General features: G+C 41.1%; 1 protein-coding gene across 1 annotated transcript in view; it reads left to right on the top strand.

The window, feature by feature from the left end:
* nt5e (5'-nucleotidase, ecto (CD73)) overlaps positions 1 to 21,794 on the top strand; it is a 38,153-nt gene that overhangs the window by 11,841 nt on the left and 4,518 nt on the right. Inside the window, exons 2-5 of the mRNA XM_056247569.1 lie at positions 13,173 to 13,395; positions 14,905 to 15,093; positions 19,268 to 19,465; positions 20,555 to 20,709. Coding sequence (XP_056103544.1) covers positions 13,173 to 13,395; positions 14,905 to 15,093; positions 19,268 to 19,465; positions 20,555 to 20,709 — 765 coding nt within the window. The remainder of the gene's footprint in view (positions 1 to 13,172; positions 13,396 to 14,904; positions 15,094 to 19,267; positions 19,466 to 20,554; positions 20,710 to 21,794) is intronic.

Below are 21,794 nucleotides of genomic sequence, written 5' to 3'. Positions count from 1 at the left end.
CCAGGAGGCGTTCCGTCAACCTGTAAAGGTTTCGTGACCTGACGCCGCCCTGGCGATTTATGTATGCCACCACCGACATGTTGTCCGACCGGACCAAGACGTGGTGGCCTGTTATCTGGGGACAAAAACGCCGTAGCGCTTTGTCGACTGCTATCATCTCCAAGCAATTTATGTGAAGGAGCTTTTCCCGTTCTGACCACAGGCCAGCTAGCGGTCTGCCCTCGAGCAGCGCTCCCCACCCCGAGGTGGAGGCGTCCGTAGACACCACCTTCACGCTCGAAGCGGTCCCCAGACTTACACCTGACTGATACCAGTCGGTTTCTCTCCAAGGTTTCAGAGCTGAAACGCACTGAAGGTCGACCCTGAGGCGAAACAGACCCGCTGTCCATGCCCTGGGTGGAACCCGCGTCTTCAGCCACATCTGCAGTGGGCGCATGCGGAGCAGGCCCAACTGGAGTACAGAGGCTGCTGAGGCCATCAGCCCCAGCATTTTCTGAAACCTTTTGAGCGGGACTATCGCGCCGTGGCGGAAGGATTTCACGCCGCGCTGAATATTTAGCACGCGCTCTGGTGACAGGCGTGCTGTCATGGACAGCGAGTCCAACACGGTTCCCAGAAAGGAAATTTTCTGACTGGGAGACAGTGAGCTCTTCGCCCAATTGACTGTGAGGCCCAGCTTCTCGAGGTGCTCGAGCAATGCGGCCCTGTGTTCTATGAGCTCCGATCGTGATCGAGCTAGAATCAGCCAATCGTCCAAGTAGTTCAGAACTCGCATGCCCTGAAGTCTCAGGGGCGCGAGCGCCGCGTCCATGCACTTCGTAAATGTACGAGGCGCTAGGGACAGGCCGAACGGCAGGACTGTGTATTGATATGCCTGGCCCTCGAAGGCGAATCTCAAAAATCGCCTGTGATGGGACGCTATTTGTATTTGGAAATAGGCGTCTTTCAGATCTATCGACATAAACCAGTCCCCGAAGCGCACCTGCGCGAGGATTTTCCTGGTCGTAAGCATTCTGAACTGGCGCTTCACAAGCACTCTGTTCAGCTGCCGCAGATCTAAAATGGGTCTGAGACCCCCATCCTTTTTCGGTACCAGAAAATATCTGCTGTATAGGCCCCCTTCGCTCTGAGCCTGAGATAAAGGTTCTATAGCCCCTTTGCTCAGTAGTTTCGCTATTTCGGCACGAAGTAGATGAGATACTTCGTTTTTCACCGTAGTTTCGACGCGCGCCGTATAACGGCGCGGGCGTCGAGCGAATTGTAGCGAATAGCCTCTCTTTATAGTGTTCAGCACCCATTCTGAAACCCCGGGAAGCTTTGACCACGCATCTGCGTGAATAGCTAGAGGCAGAATGAAATCCGGGCTCTGGCCGCGACAAAACGGCAGCTCGAGAGCCTGGGCATACTGGGAACACAACACCGTGTTTACAGCGTTCGAGGCGGGGGGCGCGCTGATCACAGCGGGCGACCTGGCCGCGCTCAGCTTTTTTATGGCAGATTGTGCAGAAAAAGCGAGCGGGGGAGATCCCGTGGGAATCGGCGTGTCTGTGAGAAAATGTGGGCGCGGGGCTGCGGGCACATTTAATACACTGAAAACACTGTCGTTCATGGCCGACTGAATGTGTGTTGGTTTCGTTTTTACAGAAACCATGGGACACGCAGCATGTAGTGTGAGCGGGCATGGTGACATGGGCGCGTTTACTACATTGTTTGCACAATCGACCTGAGTCGAGTTTATTTGTGCTAGCCCTGCACCGTGGCGGGCTGTGTCTGGGTGTGGGAATGGGCACTGGGTGGACATTCTTACAACACTCATAACACCATCGGCCGTGGCCGGATTGTTTGTGCGAGCCCTGCATTTTTGCGGGCTGTGTTTGTGTGTAGAAATGAGCCCTGGGTTGTAGGCATTTTCAATACACTCATAACACCATCGGCTGTGGCCGGAATATCAGAAAATACACCATTTATGTGATTTATCTGGGTCGCCGTGGGAACAGCATTAGTGTGCAGGCAAGCGGGCATGGTACTGGCTTGCTTACTGCAAAATACACTGGAACAGTCACATTTTCTGGAACTGAACGAGCGAAAATTTCAGTGGAAGTCTGGCCACGGCGAGACTGAAACACCGTCAATTTCCTAGGAGGCTAGGAAGACTTGTGTTGGTTTCGTTTTACAGAAACCGTGGTAGTGTATGTGGGCACTGGGTTGTGGGCACATTCACTACATTTAATGCACAATTGTGCGAGCCCTGTACCGTGGCGGGCTGTGTTTGTGTGTAGAAATGAACACTGGGCTGTGAGCATTTTATTACACTTATAACACCATCGGCTGTGGCCGGAAAACCAGAAATACAATGATTTTTCTGGGTCGCCATGGAAACGGCCTTTATGTGCAGGCAAGCGGGCCGTGGTACCAGCTTGTTTACTGCAAAATACACTGGAACAGTCGCATTATCTGGAACTGAACGAGCGAAAAGTTTCGGTGGAAGTCTGGCGAGTCTTTAGCGGCGAGACTAAATTTTTTATCTGCTGCGAGAGCCGGGATCGAACACGGGTCTCCCGCGTGAAAGCTTCAGGTTCCGCCACTGGGCCACAGGGAGAACTACACTAGCGCAAGCAGATAAGAGAGCGTCATCACAGTTTTGTGTGTGTCGGCGTTTGTATGCAGGTGTGCGTGTTATACAACAGGCTCATTGCTGCAATAATGACATTTTCAGCCGCTCAAACTAGGAGCTGAGAAATGTTTGAGAAATGGAGATTAATCCGGCCTCGGCGGGGACTAAAACACACTCTTTTCTCATTTGCCGGTGACGCACGCCCATGGGGGGCGGGGTAGAATGCTGGCCCGTTTCCTTGACGACTCGCGGACAGAAGGCGGAGGTCCACAGAGCTCGCCTGTTGCGCGGCGGTTGCGCGGGCGCCTCCCAATCGAGGCCGATGCTTTCAACGGCCTGAGAGAGCAGACGCATCAGCTCAGTCTCAATGCCGGCTCTCTTACCAGTGGTCTGGCGGGAAACGCTAGCGGAGGGGAGATCCACGGAGCTCGCCCAATCCTCACTATCGGACGCCAGAAGAGAACACGCCTCGGAGGGTTCGTCAGGCTCGTGGATGGACGCGGCGGCAGGCGGCGGCCGTTGTCCGTCAGTGAGCGACTCGAGCGAAGCCGGCGAAGCAGGCGGGCGAACCGGCGAGCTTTGGCGGGCTGGAGATAGCTCGGGAGCGCGCTGGGCGCGGCGCTTTTTACGGCGCGGCGTCACGGCGGGCTGTGGTGAAGGCTCGGAGAATGATGCCAGGCGCGTCCTCAGAGTCACCATGGGCAAAAACTCGCAATGAGGGCATCCGCCGTCAGCGAGCGCGATAGCCGCGTGATCCTCACCCAGACAGGAAACACAGATGACGTGTCGATCTCCATCGCTGAGCGGGGCGCGGCACGAGCCACAGGAAGGCATCTTTAAAAAGACGCTGCTCTTTTTGTGAGAGAAGTGTAAGTCGCGTCAAGTAAGCGAACAAACACTTCTCAACAGAGAAATACACACAGAGTATTTGAAAGGATATATAACGCCGGAAAGCGCAGCAGGTACGGCAGATGAAGGCGGCGAGGCCAGCGACTCCAGAGCTCGTCCCGCTGAAAGGCTTGCTTCGACGGCGCGGCTTCTCACTCCGGATCCAGCGATGCGTGTGCTTCGCTGAAGAGGTAAAAATCAGCTTGTATCAGCCTAACGAGCATATTTATAGGGCGAGACCACGCCCCTTCTGGCGGGACGTGACGATATGGGCGCGAATTGCCCCCATTGGTCATTACGTCACGCAGAGTCTCTCTCGATAGGCTGCTGCATTTGCTGCAGAGCAACCAATAGGCGCGCGAGCTGTTTCGCCTATGTTTGCTTGCTGCTGCAAAGCGTTTTGCATTAATAAAAAATTAAAGGATAATTTTTGGCTTCAATATCTCGCGGAAAAGAGTTTTTCCCCTAGCGTAAAGCTATTACGCAGTACGAGAGATACTCTCGTAAGAGAACTGGTTACACTGTTGTAGCTTGCGAAAACCAAATGGCAGCGGTCTGGGTGGAAACGTGCAGATTAAGGGGCGGTAATATTATAATAAGATTCCCTTCCTACGTCAGAAGGGGAGCGAAATCTGATCGGTTTATTTTTGACATGCTTGCAGAGAAAGACTTACAAAACAAAGTTACTGGGTTGTCACTTTTCACGTTTTCTGGGTTGGTAGATGCACGGGGACTCAATTATAGCACTTGGTTAAACAAGGAAAAAGTCTGATTTTCATGATATGTCCCCTTTTTTTAAAAAAGAGAGGAATTAATACTTTTATTTATCAATTAAATTGATGGGTCATTTTCTTACAAATTACTGTTAATCAACAGCACAATTATGATGACATCACAGTAATTTACTGCTCTTGTTTTACTGTAAAATCACTTTATAAAGTTGTCTTTAACTATGCCACTGTAAGAAATTATATTGTTTAGTACTGTAATTGGTTTGAAGTCACTGTTATGGTGATTAGTGTTTCATTAGCTTGCGATCTTGGACCTTGTGTATTCATATTAGAATTTTGATCTAGCCAAGTAAAAAGTGTGACAAATGAAAACATTTGTTAAAACAATGAATATAAAAGCTAGAATATAAAATAAGCTAATTGGCTGATATTAAGTTAGTCAAACTATACTATAGTGTTAAAATAAATTCTGGACATTACAAAATAAACAAACAACACAAACTGCTAAATGAGAACCAAAAATAAGTTAATAAGTTAGCAAAGATAAAACCAACAAGAATCAAGAAACTCCACGGCATAATCTGTTCATGCCACACTGCATGCCGGGTACCTTTATATATGCACTGTAGGAATGCAGTATGATATTGTAGATTTTACCAGAAATTTCCAAGAGTGCAGTTAGATACAAAGTCCTACTGTGGAATTACTGTGAAATACTGTGTCATGCAATTATTAACCTGGAATATACTGTGATTCCACACTAAAAAGTGTTCATCAAAGAATCCTGAAGAAACTATCAACATTTTTACAAAAATGTTAAGCAGCACTGTTATCAACATTAATAATAATTTAAAAAAAAATGTTTCTTGAGCATCAGATCAGCATATTAGAATTATTTCTGAAGGATCATGTGACACTGAAGACCGGAGTAATAATGCAGAAAATTCAGCTTTAATTGCAGGAATAAATTACATTTTAAAATACTGTATATTCGAATAGATTTTTTTATTTTTTATTTTGCAATATAACTGTTTTACTGTATTTTTGATTCAATAGATTCAGCCTTGGCGAGCATTGAAAACGTTTTTAAAAAGATTTTAAAAATGTAATGTTTCCAAACTTTTGACAGGTACTGTATTTCATATATATATATATATATATTTAAACAAACTCACTATTGCAATCAAAATTATTCAACCCCGCGGAGACTGTAATAATTAACAAATGTAAGCTTTTCTAAAGTACAGAGTTAAAAAAAGAAAAATTTGCATCTATAACAGTTTAGTGGCAAATTTCAAAGTGATAATGTCAATATACACTCACCGGCCACTTTATTAGGTACCCCATGCTAGTAACGGGTTGGACCCCCTTTTGCCTTCAGAACTGCATCAATTCTTCGTGGCATAGATTCAACAAGGTGCTGGAAGCATTCCTCAGGGAGTTTGGTCCATATTGACATGATGGCATCACACAGTTGCCGCAGATTTGTCGGCTGCACATCCATGATGCGAATCTCCCGTTCCACCACATCCCAAAGATGCTCTATTGGGTTGAGATCTGGTGACTGTGGAGGCCATTTTAGTACAGTGAACTCATTGTCATGTTCAAGAAACCAATTTGAAATGATTAGAGCTTTGTGACATGGTGGAAGTAGCCATCAGAGGATGGGTACATGGTGGCCATAAAGGGATGGACATGGTCAGAAACAATGCTCAGGTAGGCCGTGGCATTTAAACGATGCCCAATTGGCACTAAGGGGCCTAAAGTGTGCCAGGAAAACATCCCCCACACCATTACACCACCACCACCAGCCTGCACAGTGGTAACAAGGCATGATGGTTCCATGTTCTCATTCTGTTTACGCCAAATTCTGACTCTAACATCTGAATGTCTCAACAGAAATCGAGACTCATCAGACCAGGCAACATTTTTCCAGTCTTCAACTGTTCAATTTTGGTGAGCTCTTGCAAATTGTAGCCTCTTTTTCCTATTTGTAGGGGAGATGAGTGGTACCCGGTGGAGTCTTCTGCTGTTGTAGCCCATCCGCCTCAAGGTTGTGCGTGTTGTGGCTTCACAAATGCTTTGCTGCATACCTCGGTTGTAACGAGTGGTTATTTCAGTCACTGTTGCCCTTCTATCAGCTCGAACCAGTCTGGCCATTCTCCTCTGACCTCTGGCATCAACAAGGCATTTCCGCCCACAGAACTGCCGCTCACTGGATGTTTTTTCTTTTTCGGACCATTCTCTGTAAACCCTAGAGATGGTTGTGCGTGAAAATCCCAGTAGATTAGCAGTTTCTGAAATACTCAGACCAGCCCTTCTGGCACCAACAATCATGCCACGTTCAAAGTCACTCAAATCAACTTTCTTCCCCATACTGATGCTCGGTTTGAACTGCAGGAGATTGTCTTGACCATGTCTACATGCCTAAATGCACTGAGTTGCCGCCATGTGATTGGCTGCTTAGAAATTAAGTGTTAACGAGCAGTTGGACAGGTGTACCTAATAAAGTGGCCGGTGAGTGTATAATGTAATGCTTGTTTTGAGTTTTTTTTTTTTTTTTTTTTTTTTTGTCATTATTATTCAACCCCTATTCAACCCTGCTGTTTTTAAGTCACTTATTTGCATGGTATGGTACAAAATTGTGTCAAAACACAATTAGGCCTTTGGAAACTATAACAAACCTGAATTAGCTTGTGCAGTTACACATACATTTAAAGGACAACTCCGGCGCAAAATGAACCTCGGGTGTAATAACACATTGGTACAGACTAAATCGTTCCCTGAGATTTGTTTTCATGATAATCGAATATAAAGAGTTTTATCTCTAAAAACAGTTTAGCTTATAACGCTAGTATATTGGGCATCGAGTAAGCAAAAAGAGATCGCTAGTTAATACCATTAACAAGGCTCAAATTAGCCCCACACTAACACGGCAGCATAATGAGTGTCCTTACATGCAAACCGAAGCATTGAGAACTTTGTAAGTGTATAGACAGTTTAATAAGAAGATACTTTACACAGACAGTACAGTTAGCGCATACAGACAGCAGCCATTTTGGAAAACAGCCTCGATCAATCGAACCACGAAGGTGAGCGAACAGTACGTGTAGATATTGAAGATAAGATAAATTATATTTATTTTTTTATTTTCTCTGTTGCGTTCAGTGCTTCTCTTATGCGCTCAGTGCTTTCTTCCGGAAACAACGGACCATATGAGATTCCAAGTCACAGTTCAGCTCACGTATCACCGTGTTCGTGGTTTGACTGATCGAGGCTGTTTTCCAAGATGGCTGCTGTCTGTATGCGCTAACTGTACTGTCTGTGTAAAGTATCTTCTTATTAAACTGTCTATACACTTACAAAGTTCTCAATGCTTCGGTTTGCATGTAAGGACACTCATTATGCTGCCGTGTTCGTGTGGGGCTAATTTGAGCCTTGTTAATGGTATTAACTAGCGATTTCTTTTTGCTTACTCGATGCCCAATATACTAGCGTTATAAGCTAAACTGTTTTTAGAGATAAAACTCTTTACATTCGATTATCATGAAAACAAATCTCAGGGAACGATTTAGTCTGTACCAATGTGTTATTACACCCGAGGTTCATTTTGCACCGGAGTTGTCCTTTAACCCATGCATTTGCTAAAGTTGAGTTGCAAAAACAAAAACAAAAAAGCTATAGAGAACAAATAGTTTTAATACATTAGAAACTCTATGGCCACAGGATTTTTAAAACACTAAAAGTTTATAAAGACACAGCTGGCAGCCTTATTCATAACTTTAAACTTTGCTATCGCAGGAAGTGGACATCTTGACCCGAATGAAGGACATCATGAATTCTATGAAGTATCAAGCCATTTTGACTGACAGAAGCTTGTAAGCACTTATAGGCCGCGTTTATTTGAGGTTATAAAGAATAAAAGATTTTGCATTAAATTTGACTTTGGGGGTTGAATAATTTTGTACATTAATGTTTAGAGCCAATTTGATTTTTATCATTTTTTATCAACTTGACATTCTCTGAATCCCTCAAATGTGTATTAATAAACTTTTTTTTACTGAAGCCTTTGTTGAATTGTTTTCGTAAAATGTAGTTCTCGGCAGCAAAATGTCTTTCAGGTCAAGGGGGTTGAATAATTTTGATCGCAACTGTATACAGGTCACGGCGGGCAAAATGCAACTTCTTGTAAAAGTGTGTTCTATTCATGTTAAATTAGTTTCAGTTCAGGTTTTTTCACACAGTGGACAAATTACAGGAACCATTCAAGTATTCGGAACATAAAATAAAACTTTAGTTCGTTGCTCATCACAGTGACTCATGATTCATCCAGGTTTCAAAAGTGTTGACAGTTTTTCCATCATCATAGGTGCCAAAGGGATATTTTCCTCATATTATTATTGACGTAATGTAGAGCAGAAGTGGACAGAACGTACTGGACAGGTGCCCATGAGCCACTGGAGTCTTCATTACAGTGGACAGAGCACCTGTTCAGGTCTAGTGGGATTCAAACTTGTGGAACATAAACAGAAAAGGTGTTTCCCAAATGTAGATTCCCGATTGGTACTACATCACCCACTGTCAAAGAAAGTTTAGATATGGTTGGGTGAATTCTTCTATCCCCATTCTATGATTCTTTTAAAGTCCTGTAAATGAGGAGTGCATTAAACAGAGAGCGTTTGATGGCCAAAAAAAGAAGATAATTTTGGACTTATATTTTTGATAGAACAGAATTATAGAACGTATACATATGGTCACATTTAAATGCATACATTGGAAAGAATTTACAGGGAAATTTCTAAGTTTAAAAATCAGCAGTACCAGGGATGCATGATTTAAAAAATGATAAAAAGGATTGAAAAATACAGTTCTTTTTCTTTTCTATTGGAAAATTTAATTGGAAATCTAAAGTAAAACTCACCATGTTTTTACAACTCAGGAATACAATCTTGCATTCTGAATTTACTATTAATGTTGACAGTTATTGCAATTTCAAATTTGTCTTTTATTTAATGGTAATGGTCCAAAAGTGACTGGGCAAATATCTCAAATCTTACCATATTAAGAGAAAACACCATCAGGATAACAAAACACACTATGATCACACAACACAATAAGAACAAACAGAACAAATCGGAGATGGGAAAGCCCTTTTATTTATTGTTTGATCTGATATAGAGTTTATAGAGAGGCTTTGAAAAGATACCTCATGAAGCTCATAAGACTGGAAACTATGTGGATCTTTAGTGGTGTTAATAATAATAATAATAATAATTCATCACATTTATATAGCGCTTTTCTGGACACTCAAAGCGCTTCACATAGAAGGGAGAATCCCCTCAACCACCACCAATGTGCAGCATCCACCTGGATGATGCGACGGCAGCCATATTGCGCCAGAACGCTCACCACACACCAGCTTACTGGTGTTATCATATTTTATTTGTTTATAGTACCGTAATACAAATTATTTCTGACCTTTTTCTCATGTTAAGTATTGTTATTGTTTTTATTATTTGCATATACCATAGATCATTAGGAGTTTCACACACTTTAGTTTATGCTCCAAACATAGTATTTAATTAATATGAAGGTTATGCGTTAATGTTTTTGACCACTTAGCCTTTGTGGTTATTTATTCTACAGTAAGTGTGCAAGCATCCTTTTTTCTTATGGTTAATGACATTATCTGATCCTGCACCTTACAGAAAACTATTTGATGTGCATAGAAAAGAACATGTTCAACACTATTTGAACCTGTCATTACCAAACTGCAGTTACGCTTCTGCCGTAAAAAGGTCAAAAATAGTTGTAACTACTGATGCATGCATACAAATTTTACAAAAATATAAATACTAACCTGTGCCTTAAGCTGATGTTATGTTCATGACATAGTCAAACCAAAATGTATTCAGACACATTCAACATTTCTCACATTATCACAGTTTATTCTAGTTTAGAAAATGGTAATACATTATGACAAGAACTCAGAGTTATAAGATCAGTTAATATTTCAATGGTTCTGGCCATCCTTCTGTTAGACTCTCACAGATTAATAAGGTTTAATAGCTGTCAGCTGTTAAATTTAAGTACACAATTAGATAATACCAGTTTAGCTCAACCGATTACCAAGCAATGCTTAATGTTGTTTAGTATGTGGTGTAAAAAGGTTGCATTAGCAATTAAAGAAAAAACACTTCAGCAAAACATGGTCAGGTCAAAGTGAATAAATTGGGGTCCCAATTTTTTTTTTTTTACATTTTACTGGTAGTCACTGTATGAAGAATATTTAGGTATATGTCACAGTTTACTTTATTTTGCTATCCTCACTTTCATACAGTAAATTAACGTCTAGGTTACGACTGTAACCTCTGTTCCCTGAGAACAGGGAACGAGACACTGCGTCGATGAAGCTATGGGGAACGCCCTCCGCGTGAACCGGTGTCTGAAAAGCTATCCAATCACGGCAATCGAATTTGACCAGCGATGGCCTATGACGTCATTACTAATGCACCCGGAAGTATAAAAGAGGCGCCTAGAGAACATGTCATCCACTTTCGTCTGAAGGGACTGTTCAGCATGCATCCCCGAGGCATGGCTAACGACGCAGTGTCTCGTTCCCTGTTCTCAGGGAACAGAGGTTACAGTCGTAACCTAGATGTTCCCTTTCGAAAGAGAACTCGCACTGCGTCGATGACGCTATGGCAAATGTCAGAACTGGCAGTTTTCAACCTGAAATGCCAAGAAAACACTCCCCATTCAGGTAACTAGGCTGTCAGTGACATTATTCCCTATGGTCACTGCCCAAGCTATAAGCCTCAAAGAGGCCTCCAAACAAGGAAAAGCCTACATTTAGCCTAGGCTCTAAGGGAGTGTACTCAAACCCGTCCCAAATGGAAGGGAGTACTAAAGTGAGCCCCAGTGGTGCAGGGCGAATAAACTAAAGCTGTGGGTAGCCAAAAAAACACTACGCCCAAGGGAAATGGAGGCCTCAGCTATGAGACCAACAACATTTTCACCTTATGACTTGAAAATTCAAGTTTCTAGCAGATCGTCTAAACCAGATATTAAGGCAGCCCTCGTGGGGATGACACTTGAATATCCTGTGACTGAAGTTCAAAGCTATAGTTTCATAACAACTCTCAGAAGACCTGCTATACAAATACAAGATGGTTATCCAGGTGGCCCGAACTTGGTTGATCTATCTGGAGCTTTATACAAAGCGGTGGCCTCAGGAGAAAACCCCCAAATGGGAGGAAGCCATCTCATGCTGAACAAAACCGGTTTGAAGCTCTCGTGCACGGTGGCCTCACTAGAGATTTCTCTATGATATGAAGCCAACCTGTACATCACTGGGTGAACAAGATAAGGTATGCAAGCCTACCTATAAAAAAGGAACTTCAGGGCCCTAATTTCCTAATTTTAATATCCTATCAAACATACCCCTTAATACTTTCTTAACAGGGAACCGAGGTCTAAAGTTAAACAACCTTATTATAAAGACCTACCAAGATCATCCTGCTGCTTATAGAGCGGCTGCCTAAATTGTATTCTTCGAATGAAGGCCTACCACCCAAAAGCTAGAAAGGGTGTGCTCACTACCAAGCCCGACTCCAGACCTTCAGAAGCATTCCGTTTAAGGGGAAAATATCATCATCGGTCCAGGCCTCAGGCCTGATGTAAGAAGTGCCTATGGTAAAGAAAATAGAGAGTGATAGAAAGAGTGAGAGAAAGAAGTGAGAGAAAGAAGAGAGGAGAAGGGTGGTTGTTATTCACCCTCAGAGGAAGGGGATCCTTCACTGACACTGGGAGCGCCTGTGCTGGATCAAGGGATCCCTCTTCTTCCTTGAGTCGCTTTTAGTGCCAATGCCTCTCCAGCAGTGAGATAGTTCGTGAACGTCTGGTCGATTGGGGGCATTGACACATACCCATGTTCACGCATCCCCTCGACATAAGCGTAGTTTGCTCGCTGCTGACGATGGATGCGTGCATAATATGGGTTCTTCCATGCCTTCTTGATCTCAGTTTGCAGATCAGGAAGGAATGGAAGGCTGACGGTAGCGAACGGTTCCTTCCTTCACGCGCTCCCACGTCAACTGAAGCCTCGCTGAAGCGCGCTCCATAACACCCAACAGCTCATCATACGCGGGGCAGGGAGGATGTGAGAGTTCAGGTTGTACCTCTTCTTTACCCTCATCAGCCATCTCCTGCTCTCTCGGGCTAGGTGCCAGCAGAGCACTTGCTGCTGGATCAGAAAATGTAAGAGATAACACATCCTCGTCCAGCAGCTCATTCTCGTGAGCTTCTGATGGGATTGAGAGAGAAACACCTCTCTGGGAACCCCATGATCCGAGCCTCCGCCGTGCTTCAGCACGAGCGGGACCCGAACCACTGGGCCCAGATGCCTGTCCCTCTTTCCTCGAGAAGAGGGCCAGACGAGAGCGTTCTTAAAGGAAAACTCTCACATTCTGCACAGTCAGGTCTCTCGAGAGCTGATCGTGCGTGCTCTTTGCCCAAACAGTAAATGCACAAGTTGTGTGTGTCATAGTGTCAGATACCTGAGACATGAATCCACACACTTCTTGAAACGCTTATCACTTACTATAATTGTTCTTATCTTTTTTAGGTGATTGCAAATCAGATAAAACGGTCCCTGAAGGTTCTCTAAGCACCCCTTTTATACTTTGCACTAGTAGTGACGTCATAGGCTGTCGCCGTTCAAATTCGATTGCCGTGATTGGATAGCTTTTCAGACACCGGTTCACGTGGAGGGCGTTCCCCATAGCGCCATCGACGCAGTGCGAGTTCACTTTCAAAAGGGAACTATAGTGTCCTGCACCCACTAGTAAAAAAAAACATCAAATTATATCTGGTGTCTCAGTAATTTGTGGTTTGACTGTATATGACATTTAAAATTGTTTGTGTGTATGATGCTTTAGGCCTTAGGAAATCATGAGTTTGACAATGGAGTGGACGGCCTCGTGAAACCTTTTCTTCAGAAAGTGAACTGCACTGTTCTCAGCGCAAATATTAAAGCCGATCAGACAATTGCTCCTCAGATCAGCGGCTACTATCTCCCATATAAAATCTTCAATGTTAACTCGGAGAAAGTAGGTGTTGTTGGCTACACATCAATGGAGACCCCTGCTTTGTCTCTACCAGGTAAGATACTTTATTACACTCAGTTATATCCAGGCCAGGTTTACACATAATGTTGCAAATCACACTCTTAAAAACATTTAAAATTACCCGTGCCTTACGAAGGAGAAACGAATGTTTAAAAAAAAAAAAAAAAGTATGTTGGCGGTTTGTTATTAAGTACAAAGGTGAAATGTGTAATTTTGAATGGCTTATAGTTGTCTCTTTGTGTTAAAGCAGGCTAGTAGCAAGAACAAAAAATCTGACATTTCAAGTGCATACCCTTATGCTAAGAACATTTTTATTGATCGATATATTAAATTGTTTTATGAATTGAAAAATATACAGAACAATATATTGCGTTACAGTACTATATTACAGTATATTGAATAATTGATAAGGAATTGCCACTTTTCATTTATTTAAAAATATGTGTATTCAAGTTTTTTTCACTCAATAGGCTTTATGCACAGCTGCACTACTTCCTGAACTTCAGCCAGCTCCTTTGTTTCCTGTCTGCCATTATTGGACAAACTGATGAATCCAGGTGTGCCTGATTATTGTTACTGAGACCAGGCACACCTGGATTAATCAGTTTGTCCTTTTGTATTTACCTAATTTTAAGACCTGCTAACGACCAGATGATTTTTTTATTATGTTCTGATATGTAAAACCATAAAATTATAAAACGAGTCCTTTCTTTTTCACATGACTGTATATAAATATATATATCTAAAATGTGGATTTTGTATTACCTGAATTTTCTGGGAGTTAATTTCAGGTGGAAAATTCTGGACTCTTTCCCCCGGTTTCACAGACAGGGCTTAAGCTAGTCCCGGACTAAAATGCATGTCTGAGCTGTTTTAACTCAAAACAACTTGCACTGAGATATCTTCAAATATGTCACTGCCATTGTTTTGTCTCAAGATGCACACCAGTAATGTTTTTTTCTAAGGCAAGGCACGTTTATAAAAGCTACTAAGATGTTCTAATTGAACTAAGGCCTAGACCTAGCATAGTCTAAGCCTTGTCTGAGAAACCGGGCATATGTGTACGTAATCTAAAAGGCTCCTTTTAGATTACGTAATCTAAAAGGCTAAAAGGCTCCTCCCCTATTTTCAAATCATACATGACCACATTGAATATAGGCTACTCTAGGATACTATGTTTCCTTATATCATGCACATCAAGAAATGCACTGACACACAAAAAATCTAGCTGTTTTTGCAGAATGGAATGGCTATAATGTTCTGTTGTTCAATCAAACTTTTGTCATTTATATCCTTTCTATCCAAAGCCATGGCACCGACAAATAAAGCTTTAATCTCCTCTTCTATAACCCCAGGTTTAGCGTCTTAGTGTTACTATCATTCTACCTCCGCTAAGCCCATATCTGTTGATCACGTTCAAGTGAGAGTGACTGACCAGCCTGGTGGCACATTTAAACAGATTAGGGTAGATAGATTGATATGCAGGTTATGTTACCCTGCAGTAATATGATGGTGTTTTTTCCATATTTATATGGTTTTACAGGCCCTCATCTCTATTTTGAGGATGAGGTTACTACTTTACAGCTTCAAGTGGACAAGCTCACTGCTTTGGGAGTTAATAAGATCATTGCCCTTGGACATTCTGGCTTCGCGGTGGACAAAATGATTGCAAAGAAAGTTCGGGGAGTGGATGTTGTGATTGGAGGGCACACCAATACATTCTTATTCACAGGTATGTATTGCCGCAATGTGCGTGAGTTATATGTATATTTATTACTCATCCAGGAACGTCAGTTTACACTTTTCTCATCGTTTACTTGCGCTGATGTTTTTCTTTCTTCCGCGGAGCACAATAGTAGGGTGCAACAGGGCTAAAGGCACACTTTAAGGTAAATGTGCTTTTCACTAATCCCATAGTGTACGATTGCAGAGAAACTATATTTTTTCCAAGACAATCACTTCTGTAAAAGTTTGCACTATTTTCTGTTTATTTTGATTAAAAAAAATCTGAATTTGAAAAATATTCTAAAAGCTTTTTACACTTCTTCAAGGAGATCCCATAATATTTGAATATGGCTTCAACAATAACAAGGTATTAACAATAAATATATTATTTTATTATATGATATAGTTAATGTAATATTGTTAAATATGACTGTTTCATTAAAAATATGGTAATCATCTCTAAGGAGGACAACCAATGATATTAACAGACCTGCAAACTCACAAGAGGTGAAAAAGGTGACATGTTCACGAATCCTTCCACGGCGTCCTTCTCCAGAAGAAAGGTTTTGGGATTTAACATGTAAACGAAGCATTCTGGTTCACTCTAACAAGCAAAAAAAAAAGGGGAAAGACCCCATTTGTTTCAAGTAAAAAAACACATTTATTGACCCTAGGGCTGGGCATTGACACAAATTTCACATGGTTGATTCAATATCGATTAATTTGGTGCCTATTAACTACAGTGCATGGCAAATTTCCTTTAAAGAAAAAAAATATCTCTCAAACTAATGCTGTAAACTATACATGGAACTCCAGTTGGTACATTCAGTAAGTATAATATTCTATGCAGGATTTGTCATGGCAGAAAGCGTGGTCCCTTTGTAATCACTAAAAAGCTGTCACTCATCTTAGTTCATCTCACAAAGTTCTGTTATAATCAATGAAGCTGTCTACACTGCACAATGAGAGCAGAATTAACTAGGGATGCACCGATACCACTTTTTCCAGAATGAGATTGACCGCTGTTACGACCGCTAGGAAAAAGGAAGAGAGTCACACTACCAGAGAGATGACATAATATGAGCTTTATTTACCATGAAGGGTTTAGACAAGGGGCAGACAAGGCCAAACTAACAAACAAAACAATCTTTTTTGAACCTAATTGACCTCAGACAAAAGATAAACAAAAATACAGTTTAACTTATACCTAACTCCCTTAACCATAATCAAGGAGAAAAAGAGATACAAATAAATTGGCGTCAAACCCCCTACATCCCTTAATCTGGTCAAAATTTATATAAAAAAATATGTACACACTTATTAACAAAGCCTCAGGTCGACAAGTTAGAATCGGCAGTTAAAGGAGAATATCAGAAGTAGGATTACAATCAACAAACACTCACTTACAGGTTCACTAAACACTAACAATCTCTCTGGCACGACACTCTTACTCAATTAAACAATGGCGAAACGAACAAAGGTGAAGAGAAGCACAATCAAATAGTGCGACCGCGAAGCACATAAAGCATAAACGCTCAAAGTCATCGAGGCTCAAGGGCGTCCAATGAGTGTTTGGGGCGGTCCTTATATCCGGGTCAGGTGCATAGCAGGACCAATCACAGTCTTCCACAGGTTAACAGAGGTAACGCCCATCAGAAACACAAACATGTCTACACACAGAGAGAGAGAAACAATATACACACAAGGACAGTTGATATAAACACACAAAATATCTCAGGGTCCTAACAGATACTTTCATTTTTGGTACTCGAGTATACCGAGTACCTGTATTTTCATTGCATTTGAATTTTTTTAATATAATTGAAAGATACAATTTAAATATAATAATTTAAATATTGCCTAATATATATATATATATATATATATTTAAAATATTAGGTAGAGGAACCAAAAGAATATGAATCATATTAGTTGTCTTAATTCATTTAGCAAATAGATGTTTCCTTCAGTTATTTTCATTATTGTGCCTGTAAAAATGTATTGTACGAGATTCTGTTAGCGTTCTGTTCTGTTCACTGTTCTCTCTATTGCACTATTATATTTCATCTACAGCGCTCAATCCACTTCGCGTGCTTCAGTTATCAGCTTGCGCACAGTGAGTACAGGCTATAAAGTGTACAGGCCTAAATATTGAATTTATGCTTAATATTCTATTAATTAGATACATTTATTACATAGACTAGACATATTTAATCTCTGATATCTACCGATGTTTCTTTTTCTGGACACAAACACTGTACTGTACACATGCTGCGTGGTATCGGTTTTTGGTATCAGAGCATTTGAATGGGTAGGAGTACACGAGCACAGTATCGGTATCAGTGCATCCCTAGTGCTAACTTAAACATCTCTGATTGGCCATTGCGTTCAAGAAATCAACAGATATTTTGTGATTGGCAACACCTTCAACTCTTCCTCATGTTACTATTCCTGAACAATGTGAGCAGTGTGGCAGGTTTCATTATCCTGCTGAAAGAGGCCGCTTCCACCAGGGAACATCTTTGTCATGAAGGGTCCACATGAATGGCCGGACCCATGGTTTCCCAGCAGAGTTCCCAGTTGGTTCTCACCACTGATGACCAGGAGGAACCCACAAGCCTTGTTATTTCAGAGATACTCTGATCCAGTCGCCTTGCCATAACAGTTTGGTCCTTGTCAAAGTCGCTCAGATCTTTATTCCTGCTCATTTATCCTGCATCCAACACACTGATTATGAGAACTGATTGTGTCCTGATGGTTTGTCTACACAAACTTTAATATATGGCCTTGTTTGAAAATGATTAACGATATTCACCTGTGACTGGCCATATACAGTATGTATGTGTGTGTGTGTGTATATATATATATACACACACACACCAGTGTAAATGCTGTGGACCACAGCCTCCAGCACTGCACATATCATGATTACCCATGAGGAAGATTTTCTGAACTGAATTGTGCTGTATTTGTTGTTGTTGTACAGTTAAATGTTCATATAGTCTAAAGAAAGAGGTCCACACGGTTTCACCAGATCCACAAATTAGAAGATAATTTGTGTATAATTTTATTCGTTGAAGAGTTGGGACTGTTTATTCCCACTCATGATTAGAACAAGAACTCTAAGTGAGTAAACTCTGTGTCAGGGCTGCAGTCTCTTGGATCTTGTATTTCTGCACAGTTTCTCAGAAATTACAGTGGTTATAGTGTATGCACAGGTGAATTTGCTATGCTGATCTCACAACAAACAAAGTGACGGCTATACGCCTCTATTTCCACTGTCATTAAATTTGATTAACCTGTGTATTGATAAAAGACATGAGCTTTGTGACCACAATGGGCACTGGATGGATTAAAGGTGAAAATGCATTTTATGTTTTATTTTGACCCAACCAGAACAATGCTGACATGAAAGTTTCCTTTTACTCCAGAAACTGGTCAGGCCGCCAAGTAATGCTCTTTAGCATTTTACTCAGCCCTGTTGCAGCCTTTGTGTTGTCTAGGCAAGCATCACCATTACCACTGTTCATACTGAATAAACCACTAATACCACATAATACCGGAGTATTATACCTGGGTGTTCATGTTTGTCCTTTGGGCATGGATGATGCCACAAATCATGTGATTTGCTGAGAAGATGGTTAAAAAATAAAAAACCCATGCACAGACATACATTAAAGTTGAGACCCAAGCCATATCTACACAGCAAAATATATTTGAGACTTGGAGGTGGAGACTTTTGTTGTTATTAGTGAGAATACAATTTTTTCATGTGCTTAACATGTAATTTAACAAACAATCTACAAACCATATTGCTTGAAAGTATGGGTGGACATAAATTCTAAAAATATTAGTTAGCATTGCTATTGGTTGTTACCTACAACAACCAACATGCTACATGTACTTTGTAATAACAGTAAATTATACACAATTAAGCAACTAAACATAAACCAAACCATATAAGTACATGTCCTTGTTACAATGAAATAACACATTTAAGTAATATTAATTACCAACATCTTAAATAAGTGTAACTCAAACGTTGCACTAAAGCAAAAGATATAAATAACCACCTTGAAACAAATGTTTTTTGTGAACCATCTAACGTGCCTTAGACATTTGCACAGTACCAATACTGTATTTGATTTACATATTTACATTTTGTGTGCTCATCTCTGTAGGAGATCCCCCATCCACAGAGGTTCCTGCAGGATCATATCCGTTCATGGTCGATTCTGAGGATGGGCGTCAGGTTCCTGTGGTCCAGGCCTATGCATTTGGAAAATATCTGGGATTCCTAAAAGTGACTTTTGATTCAAATGGAAATGTGGTGAAATATTCAGGCAACCCAATTCTTCTGAATAGCTCAGTAACACCAGGTAAGGAAACTCGAAACATTGAAACAGGCCAGGGAATTTAAGGCACTTGGTAAATCAATAGAGCATATAGGACACTAGGCTTCCAGAAGTAAAAATTCAACCATGGAGGATTTTTATGCTCAATGGCTGAATTCTGAGGAAGAATTTGCTGCTAGCATGAAAATAAAATTTGTAACAAAGGAGTTGAGCAGCAGCCTTCAAAGCTTTGCCGATGATGTTATTGAGTCGGTCTTTACCAACAGATATACAATTTCATGATTAATGACTACAAGTCAGTGGTTTTATATTGTTTTATTTTATTTTTATTGTCAGTGCTTCATGGGAAGATAACTTCCTGCCCGAATACAAGAAATATCTTGTTTTTCTGGATTTTTCCAGATTTGCATCTAGTTTGTAATGTTGTGATTTATCTTGGAGCTGTTTGGTTTAGTTCAAGTCTTAGAACTCTTGATTGAAGAATTTTTCTGAATCCTTTTGGAGAACATGAACCGGAAATATACTTCTGAACCAGGACCACTGAAAATGTGGACCCACCGCTCTGCACATTTTGTTCGTCTCCCTTATTAAACACACCTGATTCAGATCATCAGTTCGTTAAAGAGCTCCATGAACTGAACTGAGTGTCAGATAAGAGAGACATACAAAATGTGCAGAGCGGTGGATCCCCAGGACTGAGTTGGGAACTGCTGTAGTAAACTGCTATAATAGGCATGTCCATCCTGCTCCTGAATTAGCCCTAGACTACCCTAATTAAACACACCTGAACCAGCTAATCAAGGTCTTCAGGATTACGAGGGCTGCGTCCGAACACTTAGGAAGTTCGCTGCTCTATCAGGCATTGACTTTGCTGGCAGCGTTTGCCGACAAAGGCACCTCACGAAAATGATTTCAGACAATCTTCTGAGGAGGTGTAACGGTTTAATGATCTACAGCAAAATAGAGAGAGTGTTGGAGCGGGTTGGACGTTGACCGACCAGGAGGAGGATTGGACACCCCTGTACTATAATCTGCCTATCAGATGTGATGCATTACTGTTGTGGATTGCCCTTTTGATATGTCAGTTTCAACCTATGATCCGACTTTGTCTAGATCCAGACATTCAGGCTGAAGTGGACAATTGGAGGAAGAATCTGGCCAATTACTCTTCCCAGTATGTAGGACAGACTCTTGTCTATCTCAATGGAACTTTTGAGGAATGTCGATTTCGTGAATGTAATTTGGGAAATTTAATCTGTGATGCCATGGTGAGTGAATAGGTCTATGATTTTAAAGATAAATTTGCTGTTAAAGTTTGGTGGAATTTTCTACAACATTATTTAGCATATTGTTCTTCATAAGGACTACTCTAGATGGGACAAATTCTACATTTACTCTACAAACAATTATGAACACACATTTCAATCTCAATGCCTACAAATGCATTCAGTGATAACCTCCTGGAACTAAGGAATAGACTTTTGTCCACTGTAGTGGACATTATATTTTAGTTTTTAGGTTTAGGTTTTAAGAATGGATGCCGGTAAAGAGCACATTCAGGGCTTTTCAGAGACACCAAATGTTTGGAGGGTTCGCCAAGACACTTACTTCCGTTTGGTCTTTACAGAACACAGGGCATTGATTTCATACATGTCCACTGTAGAGGACACCAGGACTTAAAGGAGTAGTTCACCTTAAAATGAAAAATCACCCCATGATTTACTCACCCTCAAGCCATCCTAGGTGTATATGAGTTATATTAATAAACACCCTGTTGTTCCGAGCTACATAATGGCAGTGGATTGCAACCATCAGTTTGAAGCTCAAAAAAGTGCATCCACCCATCATAAAAGTGCTAAACTAAATAAAACTAAAAAATAACATTAAACAGTAAAGTTTTATTCTTCATATTAGATATTATGAAAATGTTGGCAATTATTACTGCCATTATTACACTTCTTTTTTCATTACATGTTGCCCCAAGAACACATTAATATGCTAATAGAGTATAGATACATTGTATTGAATGGGACTGCCCATTTATGGCCATTTTACCCACATATTGCATTAAGTAAAATGGTATATCAATTAATTCTGTTATATCTGAGAATCATCTTTATACAAAGTTTGGTTTAAAAAAATCCTGAAACCTAAAAAGTGATTTATTTATTTTTTGCCTGTAAATGTCTTTTCAGTCCTGGTGTCAATTACAGTGGACATCGCATAACATATGAATAAAATATATTTTAAAAAAATTCCCATTAATTTTTTTATGCTCTAAACCAGTGTTTCCCAAACCTGTTCCTGGAGGCATAGCAACACTACACATTTCCCAACTCTTCCTAATCAATCA

Source organism: Rhinichthys klamathensis, unplaced genomic scaffold, assembly GCF_029890125.1.
Source record: "Rhinichthys klamathensis goyatoka isolate OS25496 unplaced genomic scaffold, OSU_Roscu_1.1 h1tg000001l_1, whole genome shotgun sequence".
In the NCBI taxonomy this organism is placed as follows: Eukaryota; Metazoa; Chordata; class Actinopteri; order Cypriniformes; family Leuciscidae; genus Rhinichthys; species Rhinichthys klamathensis.
This window is presented reverse-complemented; position numbering and strand designations above follow the sequence as displayed.